At 42.5% G+C, this 16,879-nt stretch overlaps 1 protein-coding gene across 2 annotated transcripts in view; it reads left to right on the top strand.

Moving 5' to 3' along the window:
- The window catches only part of LOC138663258 (zinc finger protein 420-like), a 62,531-nt gene that overhangs the window by 40,165 nt on the left and 5,487 nt on the right, over positions 1-16,879 (top strand). For both annotated transcript variants that reach the window (XM_069749431.1, XM_069749430.1), the window contains exons 6-10: positions 12,882-13,031; positions 13,161-13,340; positions 13,426-13,549; positions 13,633-13,730; positions 13,929-14,019. In XM_069749431.1, coding sequence (XP_069605532.1) covers positions 12,882-13,031; positions 13,161-13,340; positions 13,426-13,549; positions 13,633-13,730; positions 13,929-14,019 — 643 coding nt within the window. The remainder of the gene's footprint in view (positions 1-12,881; positions 13,032-13,160; positions 13,341-13,425; positions 13,550-13,632; positions 13,731-13,928; positions 14,020-16,879) is intronic.

Below are 16,879 nucleotides of genomic sequence, written 5' to 3'. Positions count from 1 at the left end.
GGACAGGTCACATGAATGTGTGTTGGACGGTCCCATGTGGGATGGACGTCCTGAATAGCGCACTGTGTAACCTGTGTTGGAAGTCCTGGGAGTAGGCTTCCTGAAGAGCACAACCTGTGTTGGATCTCCTGGGAGTAGGAATCCTGAAGAGCACATGCCAGTGTGATGGACGTCCTGAATAGCGCACAGTAAGACTATGGTCCTGGACAGTCTGTGTTGGAAGCTCCTGTGAGTGGAGTCTTCCTGGAGCACCTGAGAGACTGTGGACCTGGATTGTCTGTGGTGGCTCCTTTGGTGGCTCTGGACTGACTGATGTGTGCCTGCAAGGCAAGTTGGTGAACCCTGTAAGGCAGTTTCCCCAGGAGAGAGGATTGACAAGGAGTCAGCAGGTGGAGCAGGAGCTCCCATAAGGTACCATTGACTGTTGATGCTTGTGATATGCTATGAACTGTGTGGTCTGCCACGGTAACTGAACGAAGCGAGGTTCAGCGTGTTTAGAGACTGCGACCCAATGTCATGTGCGCTATATGACTAGGGACATTGGTGAACTGTTCGGCGTACGGACACCCATGGTAACTGGATGAAGTGAGAGGTCCAGCATGTTTAGTGTCCATGAGATAAAGCCGAAATATGAAGTGTCTAAGATAAAGCTGCAACTTAATGTCACCGGTTGGTGCCTATTGTGCTCCATGAAGTGTAATGAACTGTGCATAACCCGGTTCATGATGCCATAATAAACCGTATAGACTGTGTTTAAGTGAAAAATGTGCCAGTGTGCTTGAATCCTGTGCGAATTGAGTATTCCCCAATGCGTTAGTGAGCGCAATCTTACATATTGTATCACCATCGATAACACAAGTGCTCAATTAACAAATTGCCTTGTTGCTAGGGAATCCCCACATGTACTTATGCTGGCTAGCAGATGTAAATCATTCAGCTGCGGCAAGAAAAACGAAATCTCCGAGCACTAAAAAATACTCGGAGGACCCCCGAGCATGCTCGAGAAATCTCGAGTAACAAGTATATTTGCTCATCACTAGTGACCTCCGATACACTCCATGAAACACTGGATCTGCTGGAAGGTCACAAAGGAGCCCAATGGGAGCAACACTGGAAACAGATGATGATGGCAGAGGGTGAGTATAAAGCAGGGAGCAGGAGACTTAGATTTAGAGCACCACTCCAGCACTGAAGAAAAACAAATTGCTAGAGTGGTGCTTTAAACACCGAGAATTCTCATACAGTTAGCAAAGATCTCATCAGAGGTGAACTTTCACGAATAATTTCCAGCACATCTTGAAATTGAACTGGTTCCAAGAGATCTCGCTCCACGGACATGATCATAAAGGCTTCAAGCAGGTCTTGTCCCATTGTAACCCACAGTCTTGTCTTCATGAGTTTAAGTTGCTGAATGCTCTTTCACATACATCTTGTGAGAAAGATGGAGTCAGTAAGTACACATATGTCACAGACAGAGTCTCGTAGGCAGCTGTAGAGATTGTACTTCATGAGTAATCGGTGACAGCAGAGGAAACAATTTTTACATGACTTGCATTTCATTTTGACAACGTCTGTAGGTACACCCCATTCATCTCCATCTCCTCCATATTCTTCTGTAGCAGCAGGTGTTTTTTCTGGTTCATCCAAGTGTACCATCAACTTAGGAAAGAGGTTTGCAAAACTTCTGAGCTCACTAATAAGCTTCTTCATTAACTTTTGATAACTCTGAGATTCTTGTTAGTTTGCCTTCCTTGAGTAGGTTGGGGTCATTTCGAATATTTTCAAAAAATTTTGGCTGCAAAAATTGAGTATCAATTATCAACTGTTTATTTTCTGAAAGTCTTTCAGTGAGGCTTGTCAAAATCTGATCTAAAATTGGCCTTCCACACGGAAACGTTGTGTTTAATCAGCCGGCCATTCGTCACCTGAGCTTTCACCTGCCATTCTTTTCTTTCTTAAAAATTGAAATAGCAGCCATATTTCCCAGCCAGACAATAATAAAGGTAAATATAAAATATCTAAAACTTATATTATCAATAGGGTGAAAAAAAAGGAAAATGTGACTGCTAAAATGCTAAAAAAAATTGAATGGCAGTGCATTCGGAACACTAAAAAGAACAGAAAAAAAAACAAAATAGGATAACGAATAAATATTAAAATTGATATAAACATATAATAAAACAAAACATACTAGGATAATACAATAAAAAATGCCTTTATTATATATTATTTGGTAAACGGTAGCACTGATGCTACGTGCCCGTAGTTGGAAAGCAAATACAACAATAATTTAAAAATAATTTAAAAAAAATTAATGTGTATTCTTGTACAAATAATGGCAGCAGGGTGAACAAAAAGCAAATGCAAAGATAAAGTATAATATCACATAAAATATTCTATAACCATCAGATAAAAGGGAGGTACGGTGTGCACAAAAATCAATACAAGAAAATATATGTTATAATATATACATGTGCAATAAACTGCCATCAATGTCAACTAAGTGTACTCAAAAAAGTGCATGGTGCAATATAGAATGTATATATAAATTAAGTGGAAAAAAGATCAAAATATAATGACAATATAGACAAAAAAGTGCACCCCGACCCGCTTTTTGGATAAATCCTTCCCGTGACGGATTTATCCGAAACGCGCGTCGGGGTGCGCTGTACTTGGAGAAGAGGGCCTTAAAGGTATATACTGTACCATCTTTAGATTTTATACACAACTTTGGTGTGCGTATTGAATATATGCATGGGAGATGTATATATATATGTATGCTATATCACCCACACTTTGGTTCTTGCACTATTTTGACTATATTGTAATTATATATATACATTTTTATATCTTTTTCTATTTAATTTATATATGCATCCTGTATTGCACCATGCACTTTTTTGAGTATACTTAGTTAATATTGATGGGAGTTTATTGCACGTGTATATATATATATATATTACAATATATATTTCCTAGTATTGATTTTTGTGCACACCATACCTCCCATTTATCTGATGATTATAGAATATTTTATGTGATATTATACTTTATCGTTGCATTTGCTTTTTGTTCACCCTGCCGCCATTATTTGTACAACAATACACATGTATTTTTTAAAATTATTTTAAAATTATTGTTGTATCTTCTTTCCAAGTACGGGCACGTTGCATCAGTGCTACCGTTTGCCAAATACAATAAAAAATGCCTTTATTATATATTATCCTAGTATGTTTTATTTTATTACATATTTACTAGATGGTGGCCCGATTCTAACGCATCGGGTATTCTAGAATATGTATGTATATAGCAGCCACATAGTATATAGTACAGCCCACGTAACAGACAGCCACGTAGTATATTGTTAAGATCCGGTGACCTTGGAGCAACATGAAAACTTTCACTGGAGTAGGTGGTAACTATACTGACCGCAAATCCTGATCTTAACACCGCAACTAGAAGTAGCCGTGGGGTGTACCTAACAAACCCTAGACACCTCGTCACTGCCGGAGGACTTAATACCCCTAAAGATGGAAATAGGAATTCTACCTTGCCTCAGAGCAGAACCCCAAAGGATAGGCAGCCCCCCACAAATATTGGCTGTGAGTCGGAGAGGAAAGACACACACAGGCAGAAAACAGGATTTAGCACAAGAGGCCACTCTAGCTAAAATAGGACAGAGGACAATAGCAGATTATACAAAAATTCCTCCATCTAACTAAAGACGTGGAACGTATATCTGCAACTCCAGAGAATCCTACACTCAGAGCAGGAATACAATAAAAAAACAAGCACACAGTATGTGTGCCATAGAAAAAGAAACAGACACTTATCTTTGCTGAATTGGCAGCTAAGCAGGAGAAGCCAGACAAAGGTCCAACACCTTCCAAGAAACATTGACAACTGGCAAGGACTAATGAGTCCTGCAAACCTAAATACCCCAGTCAAAATTGCAATCAGTAGATACACCTGTCCAGGACTGCAGCCCAGGGACAACTGCATTACCACCTACAACCACCGGAGGGAGCCCAAAAGCAGAATTCACAACAGTACCCCCCCTTGAGGAGGGGTCACCGAACCCTCACCAGAGCCCCCAGGCCGGTCAGGATGAACCAGATGAAAGGCACGAACCAAATCAGCGGCATGGACATCAGAGGCAAAAACCCAAGAATTATCCTTCTGGCCATAACCCTTCCATTTGACAAGGTACTGAAGCTTCCGCCTCGAAAAACGGGAATCCAAAATCTTCTCAACAACATATTCCAACTCCCCATCAACCAACACAGGGGCCGGAGGATCAATAGAGGGAACAACAGGCTCCACATATTTCCGCAATAAAGATCTATGGAAGACATTATGGATAGCAAAAGAGGCCGGAAGCGCCAGTCGAAAAGACACCGGATTAATAATCTCAGAAATCCTATAAGGACCAATAAACCGAGGCTTAAACTTAGGAGAACATGAAGGGAAGACAACCAGACCAGATCCCCAACCCGAAGCCGGGAACCAACACACCGACGACGGTTAGCAAAACGTTGAGCCTCCTCCTGAGACAACACCAAATTGTCCACCACATGAGCCCAAATCTGCTGCAACCTGTCAACCACAGAATCCACACCAGGACAGTCAGAAGGCTCAACCTGCCCAGAAGAAAAACGAGGATGAAAACCAAAATTACAAAAAAAAGGCGAAACCAAAGTAGCTGAACTAGCCCGATCATTAAAGGGACTCTGTCACCTGAATTTGGCGGGACTGGTTTTGGGTCATATGGGCGGAGTTTTTGGGTGTTTGATTCACCCTTTCCTTACCCGCTGGCTGCATGCTGGCTGCAATATTGGATTGAAGTTCATTCTCTGTCCTCCATAGTACACGACTGAGCAAAGCAATCTTGCCTTGTGCAGGCGTGTACTATGGAGGACAGAGAATGAACTTCAATCCAATATTGCAGCCAGCATGCAGCCAGCGGGTAAGGAAAGGGTGAATCAAACACCCGAAAACTCCGCCCATATGACCCAAAACCAGTCCCGCCAAATTCAGGTGACAGGTTCCCTTTAAGGGCAAACTCGGCCAATGGCAAGAAAGCCACCCAATCATCCTGATCAGCAGACACAAAGCATCTCAATTAAGTCTCCAAAGTCTGATTAGTTCGCTTGGTCTGACCATTTGTCTGAGGATGAAACGCAGAAGAAAAAGACAAATCAATGCCCAGCCTAGCACAAAAGGCCCACCATAACCTAGAAACAAACTGGGAACCTCTGTCGGACACAATATTCTCCGGAATACCATGCAAACGGACCACATGCTGAAAGAACAACGGAACCAAATCCGAAGAGGAAGGCAATTTAGGCAAAGGCACCAAATGAACCATCTTAGAAAACCGGTCACAAACAACCCAGATAACCGACATCCTCTGGGAAACCGGAAGATCAGAAATAAAATCCATAGAAATATGCGTCCAGGGCCTCTCAGGGACCGGCAATGGCAAAAGCAACCCGCTAGCACAGGAACAACAAGGCTTGGCCCGCGCACAAGTCCCACAGGACTGCACAAAAGAACGCACATCACACGACAAAGAAGGCCACCAAAAGGACCTACCAACCAAGTCTCTGGTACCAAAAATGCCAGGATGACCAGCCAACATGGAACAGTGAACCTCAGAAATCACTCTACTAGTCCATCTGTCAGGAACAAACAGTTTCCCCACAGGACAGCGGTCAGGTTTGTCAGCCTGAAATTCCTGAAAAACCCGTCGTAAATCAGGGGAAATGGCAGAAAGGACCACCCCTTCTTTCAGAATACCGACCGGTTCTAAGACCTCAGGAGAATCAGGCAAAAAACCCCTAGAGAGGGCAACAGCCTTAAAGTTCTTAGAACCCGGAAGGTAAGAGACCACGAAATCAAAACGGGAAAAAACAAGGACCATCGAGCCTGTCTAGGATTCAGCCGTTTGGCAGACTCGAGGTAAATCAAATTCTTATGGTCGGTCAAGACCACAATACGGTGCTTAGCTCCCTCAAGCCAATGCCGCCACTCCTCAAATGCCCACTTCATAGCCAACAACTCCCGATTGCCGACATCATAATTGCGTTCAGCAGGCGAAAACTTACGGGAAAAGAAGGCACACGGTTTCTCTAAGGAACCAACAGGATCCCTCTGAGACAAAATGGCCCCTGCCCCAATCTCATAAGCGTCAGCCTCAACCTGAAACGGAAGAGAAACATCCGGTTGGCGCAACACCGGAGCAGAAGTAAATCGACGTTTAAGCTCCTGAAAGGCAGAGACAGCCGCAGAGGACCAATTCGCCACATCAGCGCCTTTCTTCGTCAAATCGGTCAAGGGTTTAACCACGCTGGAAAAATTAGCAATGAAACGGCGATAAAAATTAGCAAAACCCAAAAATTTCTGAAGGCTCTTCACGGATGTGGGCTGAATCCAATCATGAATGGCCTGATTCTTAATCGGATCCATCTCTATAGACGAGGGAGAAAAAATGAAGCCCAAAAAAGAAACCTTCTGCACCCCAAAGAGTCACTTAGACCCTTTCACAAACAGGGCATTGTCACGAAGGATCTGAAATACCATCCTGACCTGTTCAACATGAGACTCCCAATCATCGGAAAAAATCAAAATATCGTCCAAATATACAATCAAGAACTTATCAATATAAGTCCGAAAGATATCATGCATGAAGGACTGAAAAACAGATGGAGCATTAGTGAGCCCGAATGGCATCACAAGGTATTCAAAATGGCCTTTGGGCGTGTTAAACGCAGTTTTCCATTCATCACCCTGCTTAGTACGAACAAGATTGTATGCCCCCCAAAGGTCAATCTTCGTAAACCAACTAGCTCCCTTAATCCTAGCAAACAAATCGGTAAGCAAAGGTAAAGGGTATTGAAACTTGACCGTGATTTTATTCAAGAGGCGATAATCAATACAGGGTCATCTTTTTTAGCAACAAAAAAGAACCCCGCTCCCAACGGTGAAGAAGATGGCTGAATATGCCCATTCTCCAAAGACTACTTAATATAGCTCCGCATGGCGGTATGTTCAGGCACAGACAGGTTGAAAAGTCGACCCTTAGGAAACTTACAGCCTGGAATCAAGTCAATAGCACAATCTCAGTCCCTGTGCGGTGGAAGGAAACTGGACTTGGGCTCATGGAATACATCCTGAAAATCAGACAAAAACTCTGGAATTTCAGAAGAGGAAGAAGAGATGTTCAAAGGAACATCATTATGAACCCCCTGACAACCCCAACTAATCACAGACATGGACTTCCAATCCAACACAGGATTATGTACCTGCAACCACAGAAAACCCAGGACGATAGCATCATGCAAATTATGCAACACCAGAAATCGACAATCTTCCTGATGGGCTGGCGCCATGCGCATGGTCATCTGTGTCCAAAACTGGGGCTTATTTTTAGCCAAGGGTGTAGCATCAATGCCCCTTAAAGGAATAAGGTTCTGCAAAGGCTGCATGGGAAAACCACAACGCCTGGCAAACTCAAAGTCCATTAAGTTCAAGGCGGCGCCTGAATCCACAAACGCCATGACTGAAAATAATGACAATGAGCAGATCAAGGACACAGATAACAGAAATTTAGGTTGTACAGTACTGATGGTAAATGAACTAGCGATCCTCTTTGTCCTCTTAGGGCAGACTGAAATGACATGAGAAGCATCGCCACAATAGTAACACAACCTATTCTGACATCTGAATCCTTGTCATTCCATTCTAGACAGAATCCTATCACACTGCATTGGCTCAGGGATCTGCTCTGGGGACAACGCCACAGCGCGCACAGTTCTGCGCTCCCGCAAGCGCCGGTCAATTTGAATGGCCAGAGACATAGAATCACTCAGACCGGAAGGCGTGGGAAACCCTACCATAACATCTTTAACGGATTCAGAAAGACCCTTTCTGAAAATTGCTGCCAAAGCATCATTATTCCATTTAGTCAACACAGACCATTTTCTGAATTTCTGACAATACAATTCTGCCGCCTCTTGACCCTGAGACAGGGCCAACAAGGTCTTCTCAGCTTGATCCACAGAATTAGGTTCATCATATAATAATCCTAAAGCCTGAAAAAAGGAGTCTACATTAAGCAAAGCCGGATTCCCAGATTCCTGGGAAAACGCCCAATCCTGCTGATCGCCACGCAGCAGGGAGATGACGATTTTAACCTGCTGAATGGAATCACCGGAGGATCGAGGTCTCAAAGCAAAAAATAGTTTACAGTTGTTTTTAAAACTCAAAAATTTGGACCTGTCACCAAAAAATGAATCAGGAGAAGGAATCTTCGGTTCTAAAACAGGAGTCTGAACAATATAATCAGAAATACCCTGTACCCTAGCAGCAAGCTGGTCTACACGAGAAGCTAATTCCTGAACATCCATGCTAGCACAAGACTCCTCAGCCACCCAGAGATAAAGAGGGAAGAGAAGACAAAACAGACTGAAGAAAAAAATGGCTCAACACCTCTCTTCCCTTCTTCTGAGATGCATTTAACTCATTGTTGGCCAGTTGTACTGTTATGATCCGGTGACCTTGGAGCAACATGAAAACTTTCACTGGAGTAGGTGGTAACTATACTGACTGCAAATCCTGATCTTAACACCGCAACTAGAAGTAGCTGTGGGGTGTACCTAACAAACCCTAGACACCTCGTCACAGCCGGAGGACTAAATACCCCTAAAGATGGAAATAGGAATTCTACCTTGCCTCAGAGCAGAACCCCAAAGGATAGGCAGCCCCCCACAAATATTGGCTGTGAGTCGGAGAGGAAAGACACACACAGGCAGAAAACAGGATTTAGCACAAGAGGCCACTCTAGCTAAAATAGGACAGGATAGGACAGAGTACTGTGCGGTCAGTATTAAAACCCTTTCAAAAATATCCACAGCAGATTATACAAAAATTCCTCCATCTAACTAAAGACGTGGAACGTATATCTGCAACTCCAGAGAATCCTACACTCAGAGCAGGAATACAATAAAAAAACAAGCACACAGTATGTGTGCCATAGAAAAAGAAACAGACACTTATCTTTGCTGAATTGGCAGCTAAGCAGGAGAAGCCAGACAAAGGTCCAACACCTTCCAAGAAACATTGACAACTGGCAAGGACTAATGAGTCCTGCAAACCTAAATACCCCAGTCAGAATTGCAATCAGCAGGTACACCTGTCCAGGACTGCAGCCCAGGGACAACTGCATTACCACCTACAACCACCGGAGGGAGCCCAAAAGCAGAATTCACAACAGTATATAGCAGCCGTGTAGTATATAGCACAGCCACGTAGTATATAACACAGCCATGAAGTATATAGCACAGCCATGAAGTATATAACAGCCCACATAGCATATAGCACAGCCGTGTAGTATATAGCACAGCCACGTAGTATATAACACAGCCATGTAGTATATAGGAGCCACGTAGTATATAGCACAGCCACTTAGTATATAGCATAGCCCACGCAGTGTATAACACAGCCCATGTAACACAGACAGCCACGTAGTATATAGCAGCCACTTTGTATATTACACTGCCCTCATAGTATATAGCACAGCTGCATAATATATAGCACACTCCACGTAATATATATAGCACACTCCACGTAATATATAACACAGCCCACGTAGTATATAACACAGCCCACGTAGTATATAACACAGCCCACGTAGTATATAACACTGCCCACGTAGTATATAACACTGCCCACGTAGTATATAACACTGCCCACGTAGTATATATCACTGCCCACGTAGTATATAACACTGCCCATGTAGTATATAACACCGATTATCATGTAATTCCCGTGCACGCATCAAGCAACATAGTACTAGTACCAATTGTACCACCTTTTGTCTCTCTTTCCATCTATAGGGGTCCTACCGATTAAGGCACACCATCTTCCGCACATATGTCCCAGTTTTGTATTAAGTATAGCGCTTTCATCCCTAGACATGGTACACAGCAGCCACATAGTGTTTATATTGGTGGAACGCAAGCGTTACCCTGTGGAACGCACCACCGTCTCTATGACATCACCTCCTGTCCCATGTACCTCAGTACCGCACCGGGACTCGCCCACTTAAGGTTGGCGCGACCTGCCCCCTTCCTGCCGCCTCTCAGCGCTCAAATATGAGCGGTTTCACATGGGACGTCAGACAAGCGGTGGACACCGCGTCTGCAGCGCTGCCCAGCAGTTAAGAACCCACCGGACCCGCACTCCGAGTCACCACTCGGCACATGCACTGAACCACCAATGTATTTTCACCTATACAGGCTGCCATACCAGTTATCTAAAGATGAACCCTTTCCTCTTAACTAAGGGTATGTAAACTCATATATACAGCACCTCGCCATCTGGCTTCTTACTTATAGGACACATTTCCTATATTCACAGAAATATCTCACCGCTTGCGCAGTCTGGCATATTTTCTTTATTACTATCTACATAACGGTATGTGACCCCTCTAACACTTTCTCATTCTGTTTTCTACCAATATTGTGCCAAGATCGTTTTTCTTCTGATTCCCATATTTAATACGTTTTTTTTTTAAATACTATGCCACGTAGTATCTTTTTTTTTGCCAATAATTGAGTCATGTATATACTTTATTTTTTCTTTCTTTATATTGAGCTTGATTATGTTATATTTACAGTAACTGATGAAGGTCTTATTGTGTGACTGAAACGTTTTGTTACTTGAGAAATAAACCGCTTGCATATGAGTTGAGTGCCAGGTCTTTTTTGCATGTCATTAAGGTTTTGGAACCTACCTTGGCACCTCCAAAACGTCTATTCGCTAAATTATAGCTTCTTTAGCCATTACCTTTTGTGGCTTACCCTTCTTGTGGAGTGTGTCAATGGATAAATGTTAAGTCAGCAGTCTTCCCCATGATTGTGGAGCATACTGAAACAGACTAAGGGACCTTTTTAAATGCTTAGGAAATCTTTGCTGGTGTTTTTTGTTAATTATTCTAATTTACTGAGATAATGACTTTTGGTTTTCATTGGCTGTAAGCCATAATCATCAACATTACCAGAAATAAACGCTTGAAATAGATCACTCTTTTTGTAATGACTATATATAATATAAGAGTTTCACTTTTTGTATTGAATAACTGGAATAAATTAACTTTTTGATGATATTCTAATTTTTTGAGAAACACCTGTAGGTGACATTATAAATATATTTTATATTTTATATTTTTTTCCTCTTGAGATTGTGGGTCCAATTCCAGCTATTGCTGTCAGACCTGTGATTTCTATCTACACCACAGTGTATAGGATAATACAGTATAATAACATTTTTATGGACGTGACTTAACTAACATTGTGCAGGGATTCTGTTTTCCCTATAGTTAAGGATATTTCTTATTGCTAAAATTGAGATTTTTTTTTCACATTAAACCTTTTTTAAAACTTTTTTAAACCCCTCTGATTACTGCGATCATACAACATCCAAGCCTCTGATGGCTCCGGTGATGCTCTGTACTACTGTAGTGCCGTGTATCATCACTGCTGTCAGTGTAATACTAACGGCCCCATACACATGAGATAAGTGTTGGCTGAACGGTCATTTGGCAGACGGCCATTTATGCCGACTCCCCCATACACACAAATATTCCAGCTTTCCTGGGGTCTGTATGAGAGAGTCGCCTCCAGACTCCTCTAATGGAGGATTATCTACAGGAAGAACAAACGAATTAGCCTCTGAAATTCAGGATGCCAGATCCTTCTCTGCCCCACCATCATCTGTTGGGAGGCCCCAAAATACATTATATGGTTGGCCAAACCCCCTAAATCAGCGCCTTCATGTAACTTTACTCTAAGGTGTATAGGGGGGGTTAAAAGGTAACTTATTGGACGCTGCCTCTGGCCCGGCCTAATAGACCTTCGAACATTGCAGCCCAGACACCATTATTAGGCATGTAAGTATTGTAGTAACTAGGCCTCCCCTTACTATCGAATACTTGGGGGCAGAGGGGCATTCAGCCGGACTCTCACACCTTAGATGCCATGTTTGCTTTTGGCAGCAGTAAGTGATTAAACTGCCAGGGTTTTGTTGCAGCCACTCTGTACCATCCCTGCGGTGTACATCTATGTTCTGGTGCCCAATAGACTTAATTTTTTTTAAACAATTGTTTATGGTGTGAAAAAATAAAATGTGTCTTCTTGTAAAAAGACAAATACATGGAAAAAGCAGAATTGTTGGAGCCAACTTTCTTTAGAAACATTTTAATATGTTTATTTTCTGGTGTTTTTCTTGTAATATAGGAAAGCCTAATGACAGAAATAAACCCCATAAATCACTGTACATGGAGACGTTGAGATCAGATCATTTCTGTCCGCGGTGTTTGTGGGAAAAAAAAGCTTTTATAAAAGCCTCAAACATCTGTGTATGACTCAGACCTGAGATCTAACGTGATAGAAGATTACAGTGCAAGGAAGACGGGAAACCTTCATATAGACGGCCGGTGGTGATGGAGTCAGTGACGGACTCTGGCCAAATATGTTTCTAGAGCCGTAGTAGAAGATGAAGATGTCGTCCTCATCATAAAATAGTTATTTCTCCTGTCACGTGTAATGAATATCTCCTGCAGTATTGCTAATGCCGATTCCAGTGTCGGTAAATGAGACGAGAATTAGCGTTATAGAAGATGAGTCTATGAGGAACGTATTCAGCTGCCGACTCCGAGGAAGAAACTGCTTGTTGTCTGTGGCCTAAATATATAGATTTTATTAGTAGATGTAAATACTGTAAAATAATAAATCTCCTCATATGTTTCCCTTATTATCTCCAGTAATTGTATTATTACACAGGATATTTATGATGTTACATCATCTCATCTTCTCATTCAGGTCTCTACAATATCGGATCCTCTCAGTGATGATCTTCTGTGTAAGAGAATTTTTCTGAATCGCCCATCAAAGATGGATATGGACAGAGACAAGATGGCGGAGAGGATATTACACTTCACCCTAGAGATCCTCTTCCGTCTTACTGGAGAGGTGAGAGATTCTGATGATGTCACATTACATCATTCCTATCTATGGGAATAACAGATGGACAGAACTGGAGAGGTGAGGACTCTGGAAATGTCTGTAGTGAGATTTATTAATGTGTCTCTCCATAACCAGGATTATACAGTAGTGAAGAAGACCACTAGTGAACACTGTCAGGACCCTGTGTCTGAGGGATGGGGGAGACCCCTGAGTCCAATCACGGGGCCTCCATCTCACCCCCTGATACATGAAGACATCAATGACCAGAAGTTCCTAGAACACATCTACAAGATGATTGAGCTGCTGACTGGAGAGGTGACACTGCTGGGAATGCTGGGACATACATATACAGTAATGCTATGAAGGGATCAGGGGATGACTGTATCATTGTATGTGTCAGGTTCCTATAAGATGTCAGGATGTCGCTGTCTATTTCTCCATGGAGGAGTGGGAGTATTTAGAAGGACACAAAGATCTGTGTAAGGATGTCATGATGGAGGTTCCTCAGTCCCTCACAACACCAGGTAATAGACAGGACTAAATACACACGGAATATAAGTATTTGTATGTAAAGAATGAATTCAGTCCCTGTATGTGTTTCCTCCAGATCTATCCAGTAAGAGGACAACACCAGAGAGATGTCCCCGTCCTCTTCTTCCACAGGACTGTAAGCAGGAAGATCCCAATGTTCCTCAGAATCATCAGGTAGATGGAGAGAAGGTGTCATGAGATCTCCCCTATGATGTGTAGACAGCTGTGAAGGTCTTGTACTCAGTCTTGTTTTATCCACCAGTATTATATGTTTTATACTTGTGTAATGTGAACGGTGGAGATGGCAGGATTAGAGCTGATCATAGATGTGACTTCTCCATCTCTCTGTGACTTTTACAATATTTGTTTCAGGGTGAAGATCTGACCCATATTAATACTACAGGGACATATGTGAGGGGTGATGAGTGGTGTAAAGAGGAGATTCCTACATATGACTACCCAGGTGAGTAGAAACTACTAAACAAGAACAAGATACACGGCACTCTATAGATTTGTGAGTAAAGGTGCTCAAGTAGGGTTTCCAGCCCCTTAAATCAACTGTATCAAAAAACTTGGCACTCAATAATGCTTGTAGAAAATAAAGTCATTAATTTTGCATCAGGACAAACAGATCAACTGTAGCTCGTATCTTGCTAAACGTTTTCGGTCCTTTGTGGACCTTCCTCAGAGCAAGTTTATCTAATGTAATACAGAGATTATACAAAATAGAAAAAAAGAAAAATAAGGATCAAAATAACAATCTGTCAATGTCAAAACACATTACATAACTCAATATAAGACAAAAAAAGCATAAATAACTGCAATATATGTCAAAATGCTGAAATAACAGTGACTGCAGCTGTTAGACTAGTTTCCAGAGAGACAAGCACAGAGCGTTTCCAGAGTGACAAAACACAAAACGTGACGTCCATTAAATAGAGAGTCATCAGTACCAACTTGAGATCCTAATGGAAAGGATATTATGGAACGGAGAGACGAACATATGTGCTCCTTATGGATCTAAGTGGGTGACGTAGATAAGCTGAGGTATCGTGATGCGTACTAGAGACGTGCCTAAAAGAACAATGCCATAATCGTGCTCTGGTGTATCGTGCCCACATCTCATGATCTGGAGAAGAGAACGTAGTGTCAAAAGCAGAGTAATAAAACACAGAGGCAATCTCATCAGTTCAAGAGAAGTAAGATTACAAGGAAATACGGTGACAATGGGAATGCTGCCCATGTTGTGTGTCCTGTGATGCTAAATAGGCTGATACAAGAGAATAGTCACCTGGAGCGTAGGATCTGGACATATAACCAGATGCATGAGTATGCTGACACTATATGTAGAGGCAAATTTCAGAGGCTGCAATGTTCAAAAAGAGATTCAATAAGAATAACCCAGGATATAAGGGAAATCTACCACATGGTAAGTGTAGGATAATGATGGACAAGCTTACCACTAATGGAGACCGTGACTGAGCAGATAAAGCTGCTTGGGCATACGATGTGCCCACACTGTGCACTAAAATGGTGAAACAATGATGGGTCAGTGTAACGCACTCACATAATGGAGGGGCGTTTAGACGGGGGAACGCCACGTGTGTGTGTGTGCTTACCGTTCTGTTGCCTGGAGCGCTGGTGGCGTGCTGAGACGCTGAGGGAGTCACGCTGCAAGTGTGGCCAGAACTTCCGGGTATTTAGCTAGGAGGGGGCGTATCACATGCAGCTGCACGTCAGGGCAGTCATGTGACCACAGTGGGTGTGTGCAGGCACTTGCTCTGAGGAAGGTCCACAAAGGACCGAAAACGTTTAGCAAGATACGAGCTACAGTTGATCTGTTTGTCCTGATGCAAAATTAATGACTTTATTTTCTACAAGCATTATTGAGTGCCAAGTTTTTTGATACAGTAGAAACTAGTAAATGCAGACAAGTCACAGATTCTTCTCCACCACCGGCTGTGGCTGCTTTATTGGTGGTGTAGTCCGGCAGTATCACAATCGTGCGATCACCATTTGGCCTCCCGACCACAACATTCTCCTCTACCAAAAACTGTTCAAATGACTTTGGGTATCGAAAGCCCTTTTTTATAGAACTTACCACCTGGATGATCCACCTACCCCCTGGGATTAGAAGACACTGTCCTTACCTGCCCAGATCTGTAAGCAACAAAGTCCAGACAGCGTACGTAGAATGTGCTGACAAGTTAGAAAATCACTTGAAGAAATATATTATGATCGGTCTGTAAGAGATAGCGGAGAGTAATGATGTTGTTGGCTTCCTAGATCCCTGGTATCTTATTGGATGAATCTACCTTCTCCCCCTTCTGTGCTGCTGAATGTGCTCATATGGTCCCTACAAGACCAGGTCCAGTCTTCCTGTGCAAACTTTACTTTTATGATCGACAACATTAAATGTGCAGTGAGGCCAAGTGTGAATTTCTGTACAATAATAAGAGTTTCCCTTTATCCTGACTTTTAAATTTCTTTTAAAACCTTCTAACTTCAAACAGGATTGTGATAAACTACAGGAAAACCATTACCCCTGTGCCATGATATATCTCTAAGCTGTGCACGGCTGATGGCTGTAATATACATTTATTCACACCTGCAGGAGATGTGTTGACCTTGCTCGAGCCCTGGTTTCATGGATTCACTCCACGTCCTAAATGACATTATGTGCTCGATCCTAAGGAGTTTACCTTACTGCACAATCTCTCCTGAAATGGGAGCGCTAATACTTTCTCTACTCTTCTGGTCAGGACTCATAGTAGCTCCAATGGTTCACCATAAATGAATGCAACTCTGGTATAGTGTTGGAGTTCTCCCCTCGTACATAAGTTGTTGGGGATGTAACATACTTTTTTATTCTTTGTGTTTTTTTACCTGTTCATTCTGTATGATAGTTTGATTGTGGTGGGATCGGCCTACCTCAGTTATGTGAGTGTTTAACTGATAGTCTTAAAAAAGCTCTCCATCGCCTCTTCCAAATGACGGAGATCTAAATTTAAAGTGAACCTGTCAGCAGGATTAGGAACCTACAGTGTCAGATCAGCGCCGTTATACTGATCACATTGATACCTGGTGATGAAATCCGTCTTGTGGTTGTTGTTTAATCTTTATTTGTAGTTTTCAGTTAAAGAGATTCTCATGCTCTGATGTGGGGCTGTGGGTGTGGCTGGGGCTGTGGGCGGAGGTGTGGGTGGGGCTGTGTGCGGGGCTTTATTTTGTACTCTGATTACATATTCATCTGTATTGGCTTATGACAGGTCACTGACCCTCAGTGACCTGCCCTCTATTTTGCATAATGCATATAATAGTGT

The sequence above is a fragment of the Ranitomeya imitator genome, chromosome 2 (assembly GCF_032444005.1).
Source record: "Ranitomeya imitator isolate aRanImi1 chromosome 2, aRanImi1.pri, whole genome shotgun sequence".
NCBI classification, from domain to species: Eukaryota; Metazoa; Chordata; class Amphibia; order Anura; family Dendrobatidae; genus Ranitomeya; species Ranitomeya imitator.
This window is presented reverse-complemented; position numbering and strand designations above follow the sequence as displayed.